The sequence below is a fragment of the Gracilinanus agilis genome, chromosome 3, assembly GCF_016433145.1.
Source record: "Gracilinanus agilis isolate LMUSP501 chromosome 3, AgileGrace, whole genome shotgun sequence".
Lineage (NCBI taxonomy): Eukaryota > Metazoa > Chordata > Mammalia > Didelphimorphia > Didelphidae > Gracilinanus > Gracilinanus agilis.
In genome coordinates, this window is record NC_058132.1 from 90,686,968 (window position 1) to 90,709,185 (window position 22,218).

Sequence of the window (22,218 nt, forward strand, 5' to 3'; positions counted from 1 at the left end):
TATGTATATATATATATACATATATATATACACACATATAGATATATATAGATGTATATACTACAGTTCAGAAGAAAGACAAACAATATATCTGCAGCCCTAGACCATCTCTATAGATTCTATATAAGCTATAGAGTCCATCCCCAGATACCTTTTGGATATCTCAGAATGGATGCCTCACAAGCATATCAAACTTGGAGGGGAGAGGAGGGGAGAGGAGGGGAAAGGAGGGGAAGAGAAGGAAGAGAAGAGAAGAGAGAGAAGAGAAGAGAAGAGAAGAGAAGAGAAGAGAAGAGAAGAGAAGAGAAGAGAAGAGAAGAGAAGAGAAGAGGAAAGGGGAATATTTAACAGAAATATTACAAAGGTAGAATGTGTAGGTCTAGGTTACATATTGGATATTGGGGGTGAGTGACAGTAAGAAGAATATTACCTAAATTGTAAATCTGGGTCACTGAGTGGAGATTGATAAACTCAAATAATAAGAAGATTAGTAAGAAGGGAGGGCTTGGAAGGAAAGATATGTTCAATTTTGGACATGTTAAGCATAAAATGTCTGTAGAACATCAGTTTTAAGATGTCCAGTAGTTGGAGATACAACACAAGAGACTAGGAGATAGATTAGGGCTAGAGAGTTTGAGAATCATCTGTAAAGAGATGATAACCAATTCTATGGGAGTTAATAAGTTCACCAAAAAAAAACAAAATATACAAGGATAATAAAAAAGGACCAAAGAACAAAATCAACAAAATCAGTCATTAAACAAGCATTTATTAAGGTCCTACTATGTACCAGGCATGGTGCTAAGCACTAAGAGCACAAATACCAGCAGAAATAGTCTTTGCGGACTTATGGGTTAAGATGGTGGCAGAGTAGAGGCAAGGCAACTTTCTCTCCTTACCAATGGATATAGAGTACCTCCAAAGGACAAAAAAGTAAATCCAGATGAAAGAAGGGACCCCACAATAGGGCACAGTATCGAAGGTACATGGGATTTGAGCACTTCCATACCATAAGGGGAGGAAATAGCTCCCATCAAAACATGAGCGGATCAACCCTCCCCAACCCCACCCACAATACCAGAGTCAGAGGCTGCACTCCAGAGTTAGAGTGAGAGGGGGCACAAAGTCTAACCCCTGGGCAGCTGGCTGGCACCACTAGGAGCTTGCCCCTGAGAGCAGCAAGACCTGAGACCCCAGGTGGCTGGAAAACTCAGACCTTGAACATGGGAGTGGGACTGAGAGAGACAGCAGCAGTGCCCAGTGTGCTCAGACTCAGGAGAAAACCTCAGGTGGAGGAGCAAGCGTGGGCCAATTTCCGGGCTCTGAGAAGCTGGCTAGGACCACGGGGCTTGACCTTGAAAACAGCTAGACCAGAGACCCCAGGAGGCTGGAAAACTCAGACCTTGGACATGGGAGTGGGGCTGAGAGAGGCAGCAGCAGTGCCCAGCTCGCTCAGACTCAGGGGAAAACCTTGGATAGAGGAGCAAGCATGGGCCAAGTTCTGGGCTCTGGACAGCTGTCTAGGAACATGGGGGCTCAACCCTGATAACAGCTAGACCAGAGACCCCAGGAGGGTCCCCAGGGAAACCAGGAGACTCACAAAGTAGCCTCAGGCAAAAACTTCTCCCTAACTCCATACAAAGAGAATCAGATTGCCTTACTCAGACTTCTGGTGGATAAACACAATGATGCCAAGCAAGGCCCAAGAAATAAACAAGAAGACAAAGAAAAAAAACTAACACTTGATAACTTCTGCACAGAAGAAATAGTCTTTGCCCTTATAAAAAGGATTTCTTTCATTTAACAGGAGACCTGGAGGTCCTCTTACCATAGAGATGTGTAGGGATTAACCAGCCCACAGTGACAGGAAGTAGGAACCAGGAAGCCCCTGCTGAGGGAGCATCAGTTGCAGCTATCAATTGCTGACAGTTGGTTAGTGAGATGCTAACAGTTAAGGCTGGGAGTTGCAGGGAAATTGGCTGAAGGGTCTGAATTGGTTGCTGGGGGTTGGAAGCTGCTAGTGTGGGTTGGTGTTTAGTTGCTGGAATATAAAGGCAGGCCTGAGCTTACTGAGAGGACTTTTTGGCTTTAGTCTTCAAAGGGCTTTTTGCCTCTGGGATCTCTAGAGAGCAGGAGATCTGTCTCATAGGCAAGGATCTACTGTCAGTTGGCTACCGACAGCTGAGCTACAGAAAACTGATTGAAGGAGTGAGTAAGTGATAGCTGCCTATTATTTTAGGGAGTTAGGAGTTAGGGAATCATTTATAGATAGTGTAGGTTAGATAGGCCTGGTGTTTTCCAGGCAAGAAGAAGCGGTCCTCAGAAGACAGCTAGAGGTAATTATTAGGAATTTTAGGTATATTTATAGGGTATAAGATTATTAATCTCTCTTTCCTATTTTCTATCTTTCCCTCCTTTACTATATTCTTTTACTATCTCTATTTTAATTAAACTAAATTGTTTATTATTAAAAGCTGCTAGAAGTTTTCTTTTCTCTGGCTTAATATTAATTTACAACTCTACTATATTCTCATTAAAACTTAAATTATTAAAAGCTGCTCTCTTATTTTGTCAAAATCCCTATTTTAACCTTTATACCCTCAAGGAGTTTACATTCTAATAGGGGAAGAGAATACATTTAATAAACTGATAAGAAGCAGGGGTACTATGGAGAGAAACTAGTCTTGGCCTCAGGGGATGGAGTCTAGCTTGAGCTTTTGTCTTTATATCTTTTTACTGCTTTCATAGCTGAGGCTAAGTACCAGCAAGCTTCCAGTTTTCCTTTAGCATTGTGATCCAGGATGAAGATTGCTCACTAGCTTCCTGGTCACAGTTCTGCAAGTTCTTCATTCCGATTTGGGTCTTTTGACTTGGTAATAGTTGGAGTTTCAAGAGACTGTTGCTGGACTCAGTCACTACTAGCCCACTGGAAAACTCTTCAGGTTCAGAGGAACTTAACTGTAGGCTCACCTTTGGTCTAGGATTTTTGACATGTTTATTCAAATGCAGGATTCCATGTTGGACTGGAGGCTAGAAATATTACAACTTTGTTCCTAGGATCAGAGCCATATATGGTTTGTTTATAGAACTTGTTCCTTGATCAATACATAGCTAGGGCCCATGCTCTTGACCATAGTAAATAAACCTCTAGTAGATAAAATCCTATGGAGATGGGTCATCAGTAAAGCAAAGAAAGGAACAAAGATACTATTATCCTGGGCTTCCTCCTTGACTTGAAGGTTCTAGAAGGAATCAATTGATAAGAAGATAAGTTCTCATAAGTAAAGACTACTTCTACTTAGAATGGAATCCAAGAATAGAGTAAGCTTCCAGAATGGAGAAAATTCTAAGGCATAGTATAAGAAGTCTTATGGATATGAGTCAGTAATACAGCCTGGAAAAGACTGAATTTTTAAAAAACATTTGGATTGATATTTTCTGTTTTTTATATCACTATAGTGTCCCTTATATCTCTCTCCCTCACCCTCCTCAAGTCATGTCATGTAAAAATAATATTTTTAAGAGAGAGAAAAAAAGTCAGCACAACTGATTGATTCATTGATAAGGTCTGAAAACATATGTAATGGGTAATCCCTGTGGATCTCTCACTTCCACAAAGGGGTAGACTCAAGATATCTTTTCATAAGTCCCACTTGTTTTTCATGATTCTGTTACGTTTACTCCTGATTTTCTGATGTATGGTTCTTTCCACTTATATTATTTAAGTTATTGCATATATTGTTTTCTTGGTTCTGTTTACTTTATTATTCATCAATTCATATAGCTCTTTCCATATGCTTCTCTGTATTCATCACAACCATCATTTCTTATAGTTGTAAGATTAGAAATTAATATCCAATACTCAAAGTATTATACTTTATAAGATTTATTAATAATCATTTGAAGTAGAGGAAAGTGATAGCCTTCAGTAAAGAGCAGTTTCCCAAACCTTGAAAGCAGGAGAAGAGAGAGAGAGAGGGCAGTGTTACAGAAGCTTTTATCTACAAAACATGAGGATATAACATAGAGATGAAAGAAGAGTGCTGGGAAATGTAGCTCAAGGGTACAAAATTCTAATTACACAATCCCCCCTGTGAATCTTTGGGAGACTAGTCTCTCCTAGTGGATCATTTAAACATAGCCAGCTTATAGCTCTAAGGATTTTTAATTAAAAGAATACACAATATTGCAGAAATATAAGGAGAAATTACAATAACTTGGGGATAAGAGGGAAAGAAAAGAGAAAACTAAAACAAAAACAATGATTGGTACATTGACAAAAAAAAATAATTTGGGAGTAGTCCCCTTTGGCATAAGAGTATGCATTCAAAATAAATGCATTCAACCCCTCCACAGTTCAAAATCACCACATCCTAAAGTTCACTCTGGATCTTTTGGTACAGTGCATGGTTTCTACAGGCATCGTCATAGCACCTTCTCCAAACTATTCACTTTCTGGATTCAGGGAGGTAGCAAGTTACTTATCCTAAAATTACTCTCAAAAGAACTTAAATTCTGCATTAGAGGATAATAATACAACCCCCCCCCACCCTCAAGGAGGTTGTTGACAAGCACACAGATCACTCAGGGATACATGGCTGAGTTATGAGGTTTATGAATCAGCTGGCAAAAGAAAATAAAAAAACATAAAAAAATCTAAATAAAAGAGAAAAAATAACTTCCAGATGAAATATAAAATATCAAAGTCTTATGTGTAAAACTTCTAAGGTAAGGAAAAATAAACCTATAACAGGTCCTTGAATAAGGGCCAAATTAAAGTGATTTGTGTTCTATAAGCCTGTAGTAGCAATTCTGCACTTACCCAATTAGCAGCCAGGACTATAGAAAATTACCATGCTATGGAAAAAAAAAAAAGGACTAGATTTTTTCAGCAGCAAAATGGGAAATAGCACTCTCTTGTCTGATTTTACCTTTTTCTCTCAGGGATAGGGGAACCAGAATGGTAGCCAAACTTTAGTACTTGGTAGAATGTGGCACAGGGAAGACCTGCGTCTGACATAAATCAAACAGCTGCAACCTCGAACCCCAAACAAGTTCAAGTCCTGTGTCTTGGTGCAGAATCTCATCAATCCCACTGAGATTGGTTAGTCTCTTTGACCTTGTGCTTATTGGCACTATGCAGGTTAAATTTGTGCTTCCTTGGCTTCTTTGGCTTCCTTCCTTTGTGCAGTGGCTCTTATATGTTCCTTTCTCCTGGTATCAGACAAAATTATTAATAAAAGCCCCATAATTTTTAACAATGAATGGCAGGTTTATATAGTCTATAGCTTTTGGGTATGCACATAAGAGCTAATGGACATTTTAAACTTACTCTAGTGCAAAATTTAAAAACCTTAATACTGGTAACATGTGCTTCGAGTACAAAAAAAAAATGAAAGAAAAAAGAAAAGTCAAATACTCTATTGCACATACAAGGAAATGAAGAATTTAAAAATGTTTTAAATATCAAAAATATATAGCATGCAATCAGTGACACACTGTGTCAGCCAAGGAGAGGTAGAATACAAAGGTTTCTTACCCCAAAATGAGATTCATTTCCTTTTTAGCTTGGCCATGATCCACAATGTAAGTGCAAATGCTTTTCACTAAGTAACAGCTTTATAAAACAGTAGTACAATAGATAATGCACATTCAAGCAGTACCAAAATTCACAAAATCATAATAGCCCAGTTAATGACAATAGCAAACAAACCCACTATCATTAGGATTCACATTAGTCTCTTTATATCCACTTGCTGTGTGACATTTTAAAAAAACCTATGAACTCATGGATACTTATCACAAGTTCTCCAGATGTAGCCAATCTTTCAACCTTGGCTGAAACATTTTTAACAAAGTCTATTACTGCTATCTTTCAAAAATTTGGCAAAGGAGTATAAAAAACCAAAAACCTCTGTACTACAGATGAAAACCTTTTGGGTCTAAAACATCACCAAGAATTTAGATCATTCTGGTGGGAGGGTAGAGTAAGCTGAAGAGTTACAAATATAAAAACTCATTCAGAAACTACTAGGCTTCCCAGGAAAAATCCTTCCCACTTCCTGGATGAGATTATAACCCATCACAAGGTAACTGAGTAACTAAGCCTCTTTTGGGGGAACCTCCCTCCCTCTGGTATGAGACTGCAACAGTGTAAAAGACCTGTCTCCAATATGTCCCATCCATTTCAAAGTGGAGCTGAGGACTAAATAGTAAAAATCACTTTGTATGTCTCATCCATTACATTTTTAATAAATGCGAAGATGGAGAATACAACAGTGCTATTGCACTTCACTTCAACTACAAAATGGACCCTTACCTCTTTTTACAAACAACTCAAAGGCAGGTAAATGATTAGTCAGAGGTAGGGAGGTTACTAGATATCTGAAAATCACTTCTGAAGACCCTCTTAAAATCAATTGAGATATTTAGTTCATTAAATTCTCCAAAGGTTGTATATAGGTTGTAACCAGTTTGATGGAATCCATCCATCATCATCTATATGGCAATTAACAAATGGAAAAAGGAACAAAAGGCTGTTAAGGCAACATGTGATCTTGATGGATCTGGTGACAAACCTAGCATCCATAAGGACCTATGGTTTTGCCACTGAAAAGGGTTCATGCAAGTTTTTTATGAACTTTTACAATGGCATTTTTTCCAGGCCAGTCATAGGGGAGGTACAAATAAAGACAAAGTAACAGAATATATAACTAATGTCCAAAACACAGTAGCTAAAAATGATTCATTGTAACAGAATAGTATAGATCAGATTAATATGTGAACTTAAACAAAATTGAATTTTTAAAGCAAACACTCAACAAATACAATAAGTGTGACAGGGTACAGGCACTGAATTCAAGAATCCTTTTCTCCAATTCCAATTAAGACTTGTTCACTATTTAGAGGGGAATAAAATTTAAAAAGTTAACATCAATAAAACAATGGAGTCTGAAAAGGCTTAAAATTCACCTCCAGATCTCATTAAAATTCCTTCCCTTTCCCAGTATCATCATCCATTTAGATTCCTTTGGTCACACCTCTGGATTTCCCCATACCTGCACTGAGCATAGTATAGACAAATGCCATATTGGGTGTGTTGCAGAGAATGGGTAGAATTGCCCTTATGAATCTTGAGATTACTCAAGATATATTTCAGTTGTTCCTTCTTGGGGAGAAATGGATAAATTTCAAAGTTTCCAATTGTTATCAGTACTTCCAGGAACAGTAGTAAGAAATGTTATGTGAATCTTGTGAGTTGTGATGGAGTTAATTAAAGATGGTTATAATAATAATTAGGGAATACAAGATCCTAATGGTTTACCAAAATAAAGTAGTAATCACAAAGGCCAACCCCAAATATAGCTGATAGAGTAAGAGAATGTGTGGAATCTTCTCACTCCAATCCCAAGATAACAAAACAGTAGAATAGGGCTAACAATTTGAACTGAAAGGAATCAGATGATTAGGAAACATAACTGACCCTTGTTCTTAACTGAAACCCTATAAATTGATGAAGATGGTTTTATTTCTTTAACCAATTAGCTAATAGACCTTGAATAATTAGTTTATCAAGACTAATTAATTAATCGAGTTCTGACTGCAGATAGAGATTTAGATCTTGATTGAAGAATTACTGGTATAACCTTTTCCCCGACTGCCAAAGGCTTCTAACAGCTAAAGCTTCTCACTGGAACTATTGAGAATCACAGGCAAGTGACTTTGGCTTCTTCAAAGATGATTTAATTGCTTGTAAAGTTTTAGGGAAGGGGAAATTGAGTAGAAGATGGAAAGTGGGAAATGGGGTTAATCTAAGTTGAGAGTCAGTTGTTGAAGCTTTAAAAGGTAATCATTAATCAAAGATTATGACTGACAGCCTGGCCAGCCCTGAGTGGCCTGGCCCTAGGTCAAAGTTTTGACTCTGCTGATGATGGATTTTCTTTGTATAGATCTTCTCATTGATGATAAGTCAGAGAACTAAGGTTAATGGATACAGTTGAATGAGTCTGTAGATGAAGTTGCTTGTGAATACTGAGAGAATTAGCTCTGCCTAAATACCTATTCTTCCCTAGCCCAATATCTCCAGACTGAGACCAAGATCAGTTCAAGTCTCCTTCTTTTATAGGCAAATTCCAACTGCTCCTGGCTCATGCCAGGCTCACGCCAAGCTCATGCCATCTCAGTTCATTCTGCATTCTAAGCAGGTAACTGCCTATCATTCTTGACCCAACATGGCTGCCATTAACTTTCTTTACAGAAAAGATATCCTAAAACTGTAATGTACTACTCAGTAAGGTTCTCCAGAAACAGGAACAGTTTGGAGAAGGCCATGCTTACAATCTCTACTTCCTGTCCATAGGTGGCGCTACTTTGTTATGCACTTGCAAGGAGTGAAAGCCTCATAAGGAATTTTGGGGAGAAGAGTTTAGACCCTTCCCCCATATAGGGGTAAAACCAGTGGCCCCATGATACTTCAGTCTCCACCCCCACAGCATGGAAGCCCTCTTGGATTAGCCAGGCTGGGGTTGGGGTGGATAGCATGGATTTGCTGCTCCATGCTATGTTTCTCTGCTAAAAAGTAGCTAGCACAGACCTGAGATACATGTTGGGGGGAAGGGAGAGAATTATACTTCACCCTCTTGCACAGGAACCTCAAATTATTACTTTTGGCAAGGAGCCCCAGGCTAAGTCTGGTCAAAACTGGGAAGCAGCGACAGGAGTGAAAGCAGCAGCAGCAGGGAGGCAGCAAAAGAGCCACGGTGAGTGCAGGGCATGAGGAAAGAGATGTGGCTACCCAGCTCTCAGCTTTTGTGGTGGGTGGAGTAGTCCCACCACTGGGGAAAACTTACTATCTTTACTGAAAGTAAAAAAAAAAAAAAAATTTGAAAATTTGTTTTCCAAAGTGGTTGCCAGAAATGTAAGATTCAAAATTAATATCCAATACTCAAAGTATTATATTTTATACGATTTATTAATAATCACTTGAAATAGAGGAAAGTGATAGCTTTCAGTAAAGAGAAGTTTCCCAAACCACAAAAGCAGGAGAAGAGAGAGAGAGAGAGAGAGAGAGGGAGGTGAAGTTACAGAAACTTTTATCTACAAAATGTGAAGACAGAATGTGGAGATGAAAGAGGAATGCTGGGAAATGTAGTTCAAGGGTACAAAATTCTAATTACACACAGCATAGTAGTAATCCATTACATTCATTTGTAGCACAATTTGCTTAACCATTCCTGAAATTATGGGCCTCTACTTTATTTCCCATTTTTAACCATCACAAAAAAGACTGCTATAAAAATTTGGGCAATATATTTTTATACATTTTTCTTTTTAATGGAAGTCTGGAGAATGAGGAGGACATAGCCTTTGGAGACAATCAAAGTTATTGACCATTGATCATAGATGAAAAGGTGGAAGAAAGGGAAGAGATGGAAGATTCAAAGAATCAAAAGGTACAGAAAGGGTACATGGAAAGTAGACTAGTGAATCAATTAAGACCATGTAAAAGGATTGTTTTGCTGTAATGAGAGTCCACTTGAAATTATATAACAGATTTGTAGTGGACCCACTCAACATGGTTTTATTATTCTCTCTAGCTTCATTTAGCATGAATAAAGTCAAAGGCAATAAGCGATGATAGTAATCCAAATCTGACATCTGGTAGGACAACACTGCAATAGGACAGGGTGCAAGAGATTCAAGAGAAGACAGTTTATGATTGAACAGTTTCACTAGGGCTGGGGGTTGGGAATGGGAATAAGAGAATAAGAGAAAAGAGAAAAGCCAGTGCATGAGATGATGGTTGGGGAAAGAACTTAAAGGGTTGAGGTATTGAAAATCATGGTAAAAAGAAAGAAAAAGGTTTTGAGGTTTCAAGACAGAGGGAGAGAGGTGGAATGAAAATAGACCATGATCAGAGAAGGGTATTTCAGAGTTAATGAACACAAGAAATAGAATACCTGTGGTTGATGGTAAGATCAAGGATATGACCATCTCTTTGTGATACTGAGGTGAAGTGAAGGAATAGGTTCTTGGAAATGACTAAAATGAGGAACTAATAGGGTAATGGAGCAAATATCTCAATACGTATATTGAGAACAAGAATTGGGGAGAAGAGAAAGATTGCACCAGACACTAAGCATGTTGAACAAAGGAAAACGTCCTAGAGATTGGTAGATAACAGATATCAGCCTCTTTGTTGGGTGTTAAGTTTAGATTTGAGTAAACCTTAAAAGAAGAGAGGTTGCCGAGTGATGGTTATAGAGGAATTGCCTATAGTGACAATGGGCAGCAAGATACATTACACCTACCCCATCTTGATCAGTGAGTCATGGAATATGAAACTGAAACCAATGCTGGTGAGGATAGGCAAAGAAGCTGTCATCAAGGGGGAAGCCAGTTTTCACTAAATGCAAAAAAAACTGAGAAGAATCAAGAAAGGAAAATGTCTAAAATGAAATAAAATTTAATAACTACAAAACATATTCCAAACATCACAGTGGAAGTGGTCCAGAAAAGAACTCATTATCTCCCTCCTCCCAATTTTCCTTTTCCAGCCTCCCTCTGTACACCATCCTCTGTCATCCAGGTTTACAATGAACCCCCAAATTCTTATTCACACTAAACTACTTTTGGAATCTGTTGCTATATCTTGCCATGTCTACTTTCATAGCATTTCCCATATATATTTTCTTCTTTCCACTCACATAGGTACCTTCAGTTCAGGCCTTCATCACCTCTTATCTGGACTTCTAGTTGCTCTCTCTTTTTCATGTCTTTCCTCACTGAAATAATACTCAATAAATGCCAGTAGTTCCTCATTATATCCAAAATCAATTATAAACTCTGCTATTTGACACTTAAAGCTCTTTACAACCTGTCTCCTTCCTGAGTTTCCAGTATTCTTATTCTTTACTCCTCTCTATGTATTTTGTTGGCCTATTTGCCTTTGCCCATCAAAGACATTCTGTCTTTTGTCACCAATTGCTTTGCACTAACTATTCCCCAACCCTAGAATGCTCTGCCTCTAGCTCCTGGCTTCTCTGACTTCCATCACAATTCAGCTCAAATCCTACCTTCTACAAAAGATGTCTCTGTTCTCCCCAGTTGTTAATGCTTTCCCCTAAGATTGCCTTTCATCTATTTTGTATATGTTTTGGATCCACTTAGTTTTTTTAATGTTTATTTCTCTCATTGGGATGTAAACTATTTGAAGGAAAGAATTGTTTTTGCCTTTCTTTGTATTATGTTGTTGTTCCTATTCAGTTGTTTCAGTTGAGTCTAACTCTTAATGACAACATTTGGGGTTTTCTTGGCAAAGATTCTAGACTGATTTGACATTTTCTTATTTGACAAAACTGAGGCAAACAGGGTTAAGTGACTTGCCCAGGGTAACAAAGCTTGTAAGGAGTTGAGGCCAGATTTGAACTCAGGTATGTTAGATTTAAAATTTGCTAGAGACTGTATCTTAATTTATAATTATTAATTAAATAAAATTTAAAAACAAGGCCAGAGAAAGAAAAGGCACCATCAATGTGTGGCAAGGTATTTCCTTAGTAGCCCCCTCCCCAGCCAACTCCAAACCAGACTCTGCACACCAGAGCTCTGTTAACCCCACACCAAGCCAGACCACTCACTCTCGTATTCTCCTAGCCACCTCCCCTCTGAGCTAGCTATGCAACCAGACCACACATGCACCAGCATTCTCCTAACCACCTCCTCTCTCCAGGATTCCCAGGCCAGAAGAGTCTACGTCCTTCCCCTACTCCAATTTATGTTTCTTGTGATGTTCCTTTCCTGAATCTCTCTGATTTGGAGACCTCCAACTTCAGTCTGGACAAGAGATGGCTCTTCTGGATGCCAGGAGCCATCATCTGGTCCTTAGAATGGCCTCACATCAGCATCTCCCGTGATGGCAGGGAAGACTCCACCCATCCCTTCCCAGACATATGGTTCAGAGACTCAGAAGTAAGATCTTTTGCTTTAAAATCAAAAGGTTGTCTCAGGGTACCAAATAAAAGGGGATACAGACTAGTGCTAAATTTCCACAGATAGGTGAGTCTTACTGACTCCAGGCTTGGTACTCTAACCACTGTGCCACCTAGCTGCCCTTTCTTTGTAAGCCCAGTGTTTAGTTCTGTGCCTGCCACATACTAAATTCTTGTTAAATGACTGTTAATGGAATTAATCATATCAGATTAAATTGTAAATTAAATTTATTAAGAAGGAAAGGTAAGGTCTAGATATGTGTTTACTGATACAGAGTTCCTTCTGATGAGGATACTTCTTGCATGTCACTATCTTCTCTGCCATTTAACCTCTTAGTGCTCTTGACAACTCTTTAAGACACTAAACAACTTATCCAGGGTCACGCAACTAGTATGCAGAGAGATTGGAACTCAGGTCCTTTATCCACTATACCAGGGGTCGGCAACATATGGCTCTCGAGCCATATCTGGCTCTTTTGAGGGCCAGATATGGCTCTTTCTGCAGGAGCCATAAAGTCAATTTTTTTTTCAGGCGCTGTTACAGGAGCGGCACTTTGAGCACTGTACGGCCCTCACGAAATTACATTTTAAAAAATGTGGCGTTTATGGCTCTCATGGCCAAAAAGGTTGCCGACCCCTGCACTATACCATCCTGTTTCTCATATTATATGAATATAAAAACATATTCTTGCCTTACATGAAATGGTGACTATGAACAATACACACTCACAGAATGGCATATATGAACTGTTGCAAAGTTGAAATAAATGGGATAAAAAAGCAATATTTAATTACAACCAAGTAAATAAGAATAAAAACATAATAAAAGAATAACAAAAAATAATGCCAACAACAAAACCAAAACTGATTGCTCTTAAATTATATGCTAAGCTTGTTCTCAGACAAGAAATATAAGAATTCACCTCCTTCTCTTATTTTCAGAGGTACAAGAATTGATATGGAATACTTTAAAAGCATTAGTTGAATGAGGATTTCAACTTTCATCACTTAACATATTTTTGAAAATTTTACCAATAGTGAAACATCACAAAATGTAAATTAAGGACTAAGGGTTGGCAGTGAAGCTTAAATATCTCTATTTGTATCAATTTATCTCTTAAAAAACAGATACATAACAAATTTTTTTAAAGATAAGTTTTCCTCTTTATTTTTATTTTTTTTAAACCCTTAACTTCTGTGTATTGGCTTCTTGGTGGAAGAGTAGTAAGGGTGGGCAATGGGGGTCAAGTGACTTGCCCAGGGTCACACAGCTGGGAAGTGGCTGAGGCCGGGTTTGAACCTAGGACCTCCTGTCTCTAGGCCTGACTCTCACTCCACTGAGCTACCCAGCTGCCTACATAACAAAATTTTAAGTAATAAGTGAATTTTGTAAAGTAGCACCCTGGTTTCTAAGAAAATCAAAGGATATGTTCTGATATTTCCTCATAAAGCAGTTGAAATGCCCAAACTCTGATTAATCAATAAATCTCGGGGCAACTGGGTAGCTCAGTGGATTGAGAGCCAGGCCTAGAGACAGGAGGTCCTGGGTTCAAGTCCGGCCTCAGACACTTCCCAGCTGTGTGACCCTGGGCAAGTCACTTGACCCCCATTGCCCACCCTTACCACTTTTCCACCTATAAGTCAATACACAGAAGTTAAGGGTTTAAAATTTTTAAAAAAAAATCAATAAATCTGAGCCCCCACCTCAATTTCTAAAACAAACCAGAGAAATCTCTTTTCTCATAAGCTTTCTTCTCTCTCAAACTTCCCAGGCTCACATGCATAAATTAACATCAGAGTTATTGGCTATATCATTTACTGCGACCATAACAAACAATAGGAAAATATATGTATGTATATATATATATATGTATATTTCAAACAATATATTATTCAGAAAAAAAATTACAGCCAGAGTCACCTTTAAACATCAACTGCAAAATCTAACTTGTGGATTCTGGAAACAGTTCCACCCTTCAGTTCTCTCAGGTTGGCAGTTAATGTCTCTCAACAATTCTCTTAAGGATACCTTCTTTGTAGCATTAGAAGTAAACTCAATTCTCTCTGAAAATGTCTTCTGTTTTTCTCAAAGTCTCTCAGGAACAAAGTTCTCCTAATCCTTTAACTAAATGCCTCACATAACTTTTCTCAAGTAATGACAGTTGATAATCTTTAGCTAATAAATAAGGTACCTTTTCCTTAGGATTCTCTTTTCTCTTAAAATTATAGTAATGGTATCCATAATCTGAAGACGTGAGATAGGTTTTGAAATTAGTGTTACATGTAACGGTGTGAATTTATCTGGAATGCTCTCCATCCTTGATATATTGACCTCCCTGACTTCTTTAAGTCCCAACTAAAATCCCTTCTTTCACTGGAAACCTTTCTCAGCTCTTTTTCATTCTAATGCCTTTATTCTGTTGCTTCCTCTGTCTGTGTCTGTGTCTGTGTGTGTGTGTCTGTGTGTGTACATTTACATGTCACATTTGCAAATTATAATGAGTTTAATTAGTAAGGTGGTACTGCTTACTTATACAAGCTGTTAGTTTTCTAATTAGCCTTTGGATTTTCCTTTTTAATTCTGAGTTCATGATGTTCAATGATTAACAACCATGAAGGATCATTTCTTCTAGAATGTAAGGACCTCAAGGGCAGAAAATGACTTGTGCTTCTTTTTGGATCTCTTGTGTTTAGTGCAGTGCCTGTAGCATAGTAAATGTCTAACAAAGTTGATTGATAGATTGTGTATGTGTGGTTTCCTATCTCTACCCTAGTACAATGCAGGCTCATTGAGGAAAAGAAATATTTATTTTTAATCTTTGTATCCTCAGTACATAATGTGTGGTGTTGGCATATAACATTTCCTTAATAAATGCTTATTGAATTGAATGGAGCTAAATTAAAGTAAAACAAAGGTATGGTTGAGACAGACTTGTTTTTAGAGGTTCAAATACCCTTCAAATACTATAATAATCATAACAACATTTCTACATTGCTTTAATGTTTACATTTTCTAGGCAGCAACTTTGAGAAGGAATATAAATATTACTATCTCCATCTTGAAGGTGTGGAAATTGAATCTATGGGAAGCAGAAATACTTTCAGGTTAATAGGCAAGATCAAATGATCTAGGATTTCAGGATGGCTGGGGATAAAAAAAAACCCTTACTAGCAGTTTCCTTTTAGGCTCAGTAAGCTAGCTCTGTCTTTTTGTGTCTTGGACCCATTTGGCAGTATTATAGACTCCTCAGAATTAAGCTTTTAAAAAGCATGGATCCACTGAAATTCATCCAGAGATCCTTTGTGACCCAAAAATCAAAATCCCTGTTCTAGTAGAGTGTACCTTTATTTGCCATCTAACAATTTCTAGAGCAGCTAGGTGGCACAGTGGATAAAGTACTGGAGTTGGAGTCAAGAAGACTTAGCCTTATGAGTTCAAATCTAGTCCTGCACACTAGCCATGGGATCCGAGACAGCTCACTTAATTCTATTTGTCTCCATTCTTTGTAAAATAGACAGGAAAAGGAAATGGCCAAATGCTCCAGTATCTTGACAAAGAGTCAGACACAAGCAAAACAAATGAACAACAGAAATGGGTACATCTTTCTCTTTGGGTTTTCTTTTCCTGTTTCCTCTCTTCTTTGGTCTAGAACTGAGGAAAGAAAAAGAGAAAGAAGCTTGGGATCAAAGTGATAACACATCTGTAACTGGAATCCCTATGACTGTACTTTTTCAACCAGAGATTTATCAGGCTTCAGTTCAATGAACTTCCTATGAGGTAGTTAGAATTGGAATATGACTGGTCTCTTTGTGATGATATGTTTAGTAGAACCCCAATGCTTTTACAATCTGGAATTAAACATATTTTTAAAGGTAATATTGTTTCCAAACTTAAATATTTTTGAGGATTCCATAATTTTATTAGTGTGAGCATTCTCTATATATATTTAGTCTTCTAACCACCCTATAACTAACACCCTATAATTTTGTGGGATTCTTGCCAGTTATTTCTCTTCCCATAAATCCTCCATAGAGAAATGACAGCATAATGGAGGTCTCTCACTTATTATTTTAAGTGAGGGCACCAGTTTTCTATTCACCTTTCTATATGGAGCTTTTCTTAATTCTAGTACCTTCCCTCTGTTGATTATTTCCAATTGGTCCTATATGTAACTTTTTTGTAGACTATTTGCCTGTTGTCTCTCCCATTAGACAGCAAGCTCCTTAGACAAAATAGAAAGACACACTGTCTTTTGTCTTTCTCTGTATCATCAGTGCTAAGCACAGTATCTGGTATACAGCAAGAACTTAATTATTTATTGATTAACTCAGTCCAGAGTTATAAATAGAGTTGAGAGAACAGAGTTTTTGTCAAGGAAACTAAAGTTTAAATGGGTGAATTTCTTTTCCCTTCCAATATATTCCTATATTTCAAGATCCACTGCCAGACTTGCACTTACCAGCCTAACTGTGACCCAAACATCACTTGTCCTTCTGCAAGGGGATCATGATATTCCATGATTCAAAACCATGAAGTATTATTAAAGTATATCCCAGGAGACACTAACCAAAAGCAGGGTACAATGTGACATTTGGGGCATATTGCAAGATAAAGGAGGTGAAAACTTTTCATCTCCTTCCTGGTTTTGTTGCCCTTGCCTACCACTTCCCTATACATCTTCCAGGAATTAAATTTAGAGCATAGACCTAAATCTCAAAGGATGTTCTGCCTACCCATCACTACTACCACCCCCAAGACTATACCTTACCAAGTTGGATTTATGAGCCAGGTTGTTTGCTCAGAAGTCACAATTTAGAATCATCAATGTAGGCATATTCCAGCTAAGGTAGGATCCCAGAGCTTTCTAGAATCTCAGGTTAGATCCTCCCATTGCTAGTTATGCATCTAACAGAAATGAAATGAACAGCTGAGTTACTTTTACTAACTAATCAGGCCTTCTTCCATTATAGTCAAACCTGTCCTCAAAAATGCCTCATTTGTCAATTCTAATCTAATCAATCTTTGGTAACATGGCCCTGCTTATTTATACAGACTATAAGTTTTCTCATTCATTTTTGGATTTTTCGTTTTAACCCTAGGATTATGATATTCCATGATTCAAAACCATGAAGTATCTCAAGAGCAAAGAATCATTGAAAAGGGAAACCTTTGCTAGAAAGAAAAAATTGGAATCATAGAAAGTGCTGTGCCGATTCTCAAAAGCAATGCAATATCCTCTCTGATTCACATCAGGACCTATCCTTTTATTCTTCCACAATATCTGTTCAATATAGACATAATACAGCACTAACTGGGTAATAGATCCAGCTACATAAAGTTTCATCCACTTTGCTTTTGCAGTGTGGATACTTGGCTAATCACCTTTACAATGTAATGGATTGCACTGATGAGCCATTGCAGTTAACATTAGTTGTAGTATACCAGAATTGGTAGCAAACTTTCTGAATTTTTTGAACCAATAAAGAATCTTTATTTGCTCCTATGTTACGCAAGAGCTATTCCTGAGAACTTATGAGAAAGAACACTATCCACATCCAGAGAAAGAACTGTGAGAGTAGAAATGCAGAAGAACAACATTTGATCAATCATGTGGTTCGATAGAGGTATGAGTAGGGTTTAGGTTTTAAAAGATCACTCTATTGAAAATATGAATAATATGGAAATAGGTTTTTAACAATGAGATAGATATGTAACCAAGTGGAATTGCTTGTCATCTTCAGGAGGGGAGAAGAAAGAGGGGTCAGAAAAATCATGAATCATGTAACCATGGGGAGATGTTCTAAAAAAATAAGTAATTTTTAAAAGAGCTGTTCCTGAAATAGTAAATACATTTGTTCCATTTACAATCACAAATAAATAACATTCAAAGTAAATATGCATTCAATTTGCTAAGGGATATGCTGAAACTCTAGAATCAAGCCTCCAACTTTACTACTACTTAAAAGTACTAATCAAGTATATAGACAACACTGAATAGTCAGCTTAAAAGAAATGTTTAGCTTTACGAATATGAAATTAAACCTGAGATAAAGCACATATTAACCACTTTTCAGGTACTTTCCTCTACCTCCCAAGTTAGGAAGTGGTTGGCTGAATACTTTTTTTTTTTAAAGATAATTCAATTCATGGTATTTGCCCTGTCAAATGAGAGTCTAGAACAGTAATATTGAAACTATAGCACAAGTGCCAAAGATGACACACAGAGCACTCTCTGTGGGCATGTGGCCACCTCCCCAGACCAGAGTTTGTTACTAGAAAGGCAGAGGGACTCAAGTGGAGCTGCTCCCTTCTCCATCTCCACTGTTCCCAATGACATTTTTCATATCCCCCACTCCTCTACCCAGTAACCCAATGGGTGCACACAGGGGATAAGGTTGGTGGCTCAAAAGTGGCAGAGGTGGATGGGATTAGAGTGCTCAGACTGACTCCCCTCCCCCTCTCTATATTTGCTGAGGACATTCCTCACTTTACCCACCCCTTCGCCAAGCAGCCCAATGGGAGTATGTTGAATTGTGTCAGATCCCCACCCCCCAAACCCCCGGGGAGCAGTTGGACTGGAAGGCAATAACTGTTTAACTGAATCCCTTTTAGTTCAAGCAATGGAGGCTGTACATGCTTGGTTAATTCAGGGTCAAGTTGGTAAATTGATAGGAAATAATCCTACTGAGGTTAACAACTCTCACTGTTTAAATTATTCCCCAAACCCTAGGATAGAACAGGTTCCAAGTTAACTTCAAATACAGATGACCTGCTCTCGGGAAGAAGCTGCACCAGAACTTATTTGAATGGAGCTTTTCTTGGTAAAGTATATTGAATGGTAATCCTAGTCAACTTCACACAGACCCAGTAGCTTAACAAGTAAAGGGGTTTATTTTTTCAGGAAAACAGGGTAAGGGGAAATGGTTTTAGGAATGGAAGGGAGGTAAACTATCTAAAATCTTCAATGAACTTGTTGCCCACATATTCCCCTTTGGGGAATGTGTTTTGAACAACTTAACTTCTATCCACTCACTAAGTAATCTTTCTCCTAATCTAATGTAACTAGGTTTAAGATGGAAAGGTAATCTTGCTTGAAGATCTGTATAGAGATTAGTTAAAATGCTGCAATTGAGATATTCTCCCAGTAGTAAACCTGTAAAGTAACACTCAGTCCTTGAGGTCAAAGACAAGCTAACCAAAGAGTAATCTAACTCTTCCTTCCAGCCCTTGAATCCACAAGAAGTGTGATCAAAGTGTCCTTGCAAGTAGGGTGACCTGGCCTTTTATACTCAGGTTTCTAACTGCCCCAACTGCCCCCTCTCCTGGAGTTCTGAGGGACACTATGAAATTCTGTGACGCAGCTTTGACCCCACTTAAGATCATGGATGTTACAAGTGCTTTCTCCCTCTCTTGTGTGGATTAAGAAGGGAGTCAGGGCGTACCTGGCACTTAGTGGGGGGGGGGGGGAAGGCACGGCATGCAGTTTTGTGGGAGAATGAGGCAAGCATGGCACTCAGTTTGGGGGATGGGGTGGTGGTGGGGCCAGCACTCTGTCTCTAAAAGGTTCACCATCACTGGTCTAGATTAATGGAATTTCAAAACAAAAAGAAGAGACCCAACCAATTTATCTTCCTGCCCTGGCACCCAAAGCTTCCATACCTCCCACTATTGTACCAACTGAGGTCATCCTAACTGATGACCTCACAACATTGAGCCAACTACAGTCATCTAAACGTGCCATAACAGCAAGGCCATATGCACACCACACAGGCTATATAGTGACAGCAGGGAAGAAAAGATAAAGGTCCAACCCCACCTAGAGGCTAACAGCATTCATCATTCAAATGCAGAAAAGAGGTTTCAGTCATGTACCTAATACCTTGGGTCAGTATACTTAGTATTGACTCAGTGACCAAACAAAAGCCTCCTCTTCTTTTCTATGAGGAAACTAAAAGCAATGTCTATGCCTGCTCTGAAGTTCACCTGGGGTGACATTCCCAACCCATAAGGACTAGACTCATTAATCATTCCCAGTTCCCTATTATGTTAGAATGCTAGCTCCTTGGGGACAGGGATTTCTGTTCTTTTCCATTTAGATCCCTGGCATTCAGCAAAATGACTTATGCAATAGATGCTTACTAGAGGTTTTTTTCACATCTTACTAGAGATGTTTTTTCAAACATCTTTAATGTTGGTATTTTAGAAACTCTGACAGGAAATGAGGCTGAGCCCTTTGCATCAACCCTGAAGCCTGACTGCCTACCCTACCTATCTAAGAACAGCCCAGACTTACTAAAAATTAGTGTTGATGTTAGGAATGAAATAACTTTAATATTTTTACTTACCCAAAGTCTAAATTTCACATGTAGACCTTATATCACCCATAACAAACACTTGTTTAGGTCCTCTTTCCTTTTTGGAGTTCACACAGTGGTAACATGGGAGGTTGGGGGCCATTGTGTTCCAGACCCCTTGCCATATCTTCTTAGACCTTAGTCCATAGATGAGGGGATTCAGAGTGGGTGGGATAACAAGGTATAAGTCAGCTAGTAGAACCTGAGCATGCACAGGAACCATATCCTGACCCCACCAATCCACATAGACAGATATCAGCCCAGGTAAATAGAAAAGTGCCATGACCCCTACATGAGAACCACATGTGCTAAGTGCCTTGTTTCTGGCATTTTTAGAGGAAAGATGAAACACTGCCCGAAGGATTAGACTGTAGGAGGCAGTGATGAAGGTCACATCAATGCCTACAACAACAGAGGATCCTATCAGTGCATAGAGATTACTAGGTGTGTGGTCAGCACATGCCAAATTAGCCACAGCATTGTGCTCACAATAGGAATGAGGGACTGCAAGTGAGCCACAATATGGTAGGCGGCTCACCATCCAGCTCAACGGGGTCAAAGCAATGGTAGCTCTTACCACAATTGCCACATTGATGCCCAGAATTTTCTGTGGTGTAAGGATGGTATTATAGTGCAAGGGTTTGCAGATGGCCACATAGCGGTCAAAAGCCATAGCTAGGAGAAGCCCTGACTCCAGAGCTGTAGCTGTATGGACAATGTACATCTGAGTGAAGCAGGCAGAAAAACCAATGTTGCCATTGCCTGACCAGAAGACACTCAGCATCTTTGGAGCCACAGAAGTTGCCATGATGATGTCCACACCAGCCAAGACACACAGGAAATAATACATGGGCTCATGCAGTGCAGGGTCCACCCAGATCACAATCATGATGAGGCTATTCCCCACAAGGACCATAGTATACATAGTACTGAGAAGGACTGCTAGCCAGAGATGAGTCTCTTCTAGTCCTGGAATACCCATGAGGAAGAAGGTGGCAGGAGGTAATGATGTATGGTTGGAGTATAATTGTAACATTATTGAGGAGACATCTTTCCTGTGATAAAAGCAGTGGAAGTCAATAGTGCTTGAGAAATAATGTAAAGAAACAATCCTACCTCTACTACATCTGTACACTGAATGTATAAATATCTCTCTTAAAACACTACAGATAAAATTAACCCTATAGTTTCAGAATTTCAAATGAAGTGATTTCATTATTCAAATTTTCATTTCATATTTCTTTTAGGCTAGAATGGATAACTATATTTTGCACATTATTATAACCAACTAGTACAAGTTCTAGTATTGTAACTACTTCATGGGATTCATTATTTATACTCATCCAGACTTAGCTTTATGATGTTGTTTTCTTTTTTTTGCTTTGGGAGATAAGCCTTGTAGCATCTTTAGAAAGATCTTTTGACAACCTAAATGTAGAGGTATAGCAAAGTCTGTAGTATAACCTTTTCATTTGCAATCCCAGTGACAGTCCCAAGAAATTAAGTAAATTAACTCTACATATATAACAGAGGATGCAGCTACCAGGGTCTGATAACAACAAAAAAAAGGTGTTGACAATCAAGTTCTCACCTCACTTCGCTTGCATGCCTATACAAACAGTATAGTTTTGTATGGTTGTGTACAATGGGATTGATATATATAGCTTAGCTATGTACATTGTGGTTATAATAAGTAAAAATTCACAGAATGAATATTGTCTCTGGAACAATGGCAATAAGTTTTAGAATTGTTTCCCCATAAAGAACTTATAAAATTAGAAACATCCCCTGACTGAGAACAAAGACATTAAAGGAACTCCTTACATTTTTAATTTCTTGGGAACTCTGAAAAATTTCAAAACATTATAAGGAGACA

At 38.4% G+C, this 22,218-nt stretch overlaps 1 protein-coding gene across 1 annotated transcript; it reads right to left on the reverse strand.

The window, feature by feature from the left end:
• Nucleotides 1-20,340: 20,340 nt before the first annotated feature.
• On the reverse strand, nucleotides 20,341-21,949 carry LOC123241189 (olfactory receptor 52I1-like). Its single transcript, XM_044668893.1, has 2 exons — nucleotides 21,939-21,949; nucleotides 20,341-21,397 (listed from the first exon to the last, which is right to left on the reverse strand). Exons 1-2 carry the CDS (start codon nucleotides 21,947-21,949, stop codon nucleotides 20,341-20,343), a joined length of 1,068 nt encoding a protein of 355 aa, XP_044524828.1.
• Nucleotides 21,950-22,218: the final 269 nt, after the last annotated feature.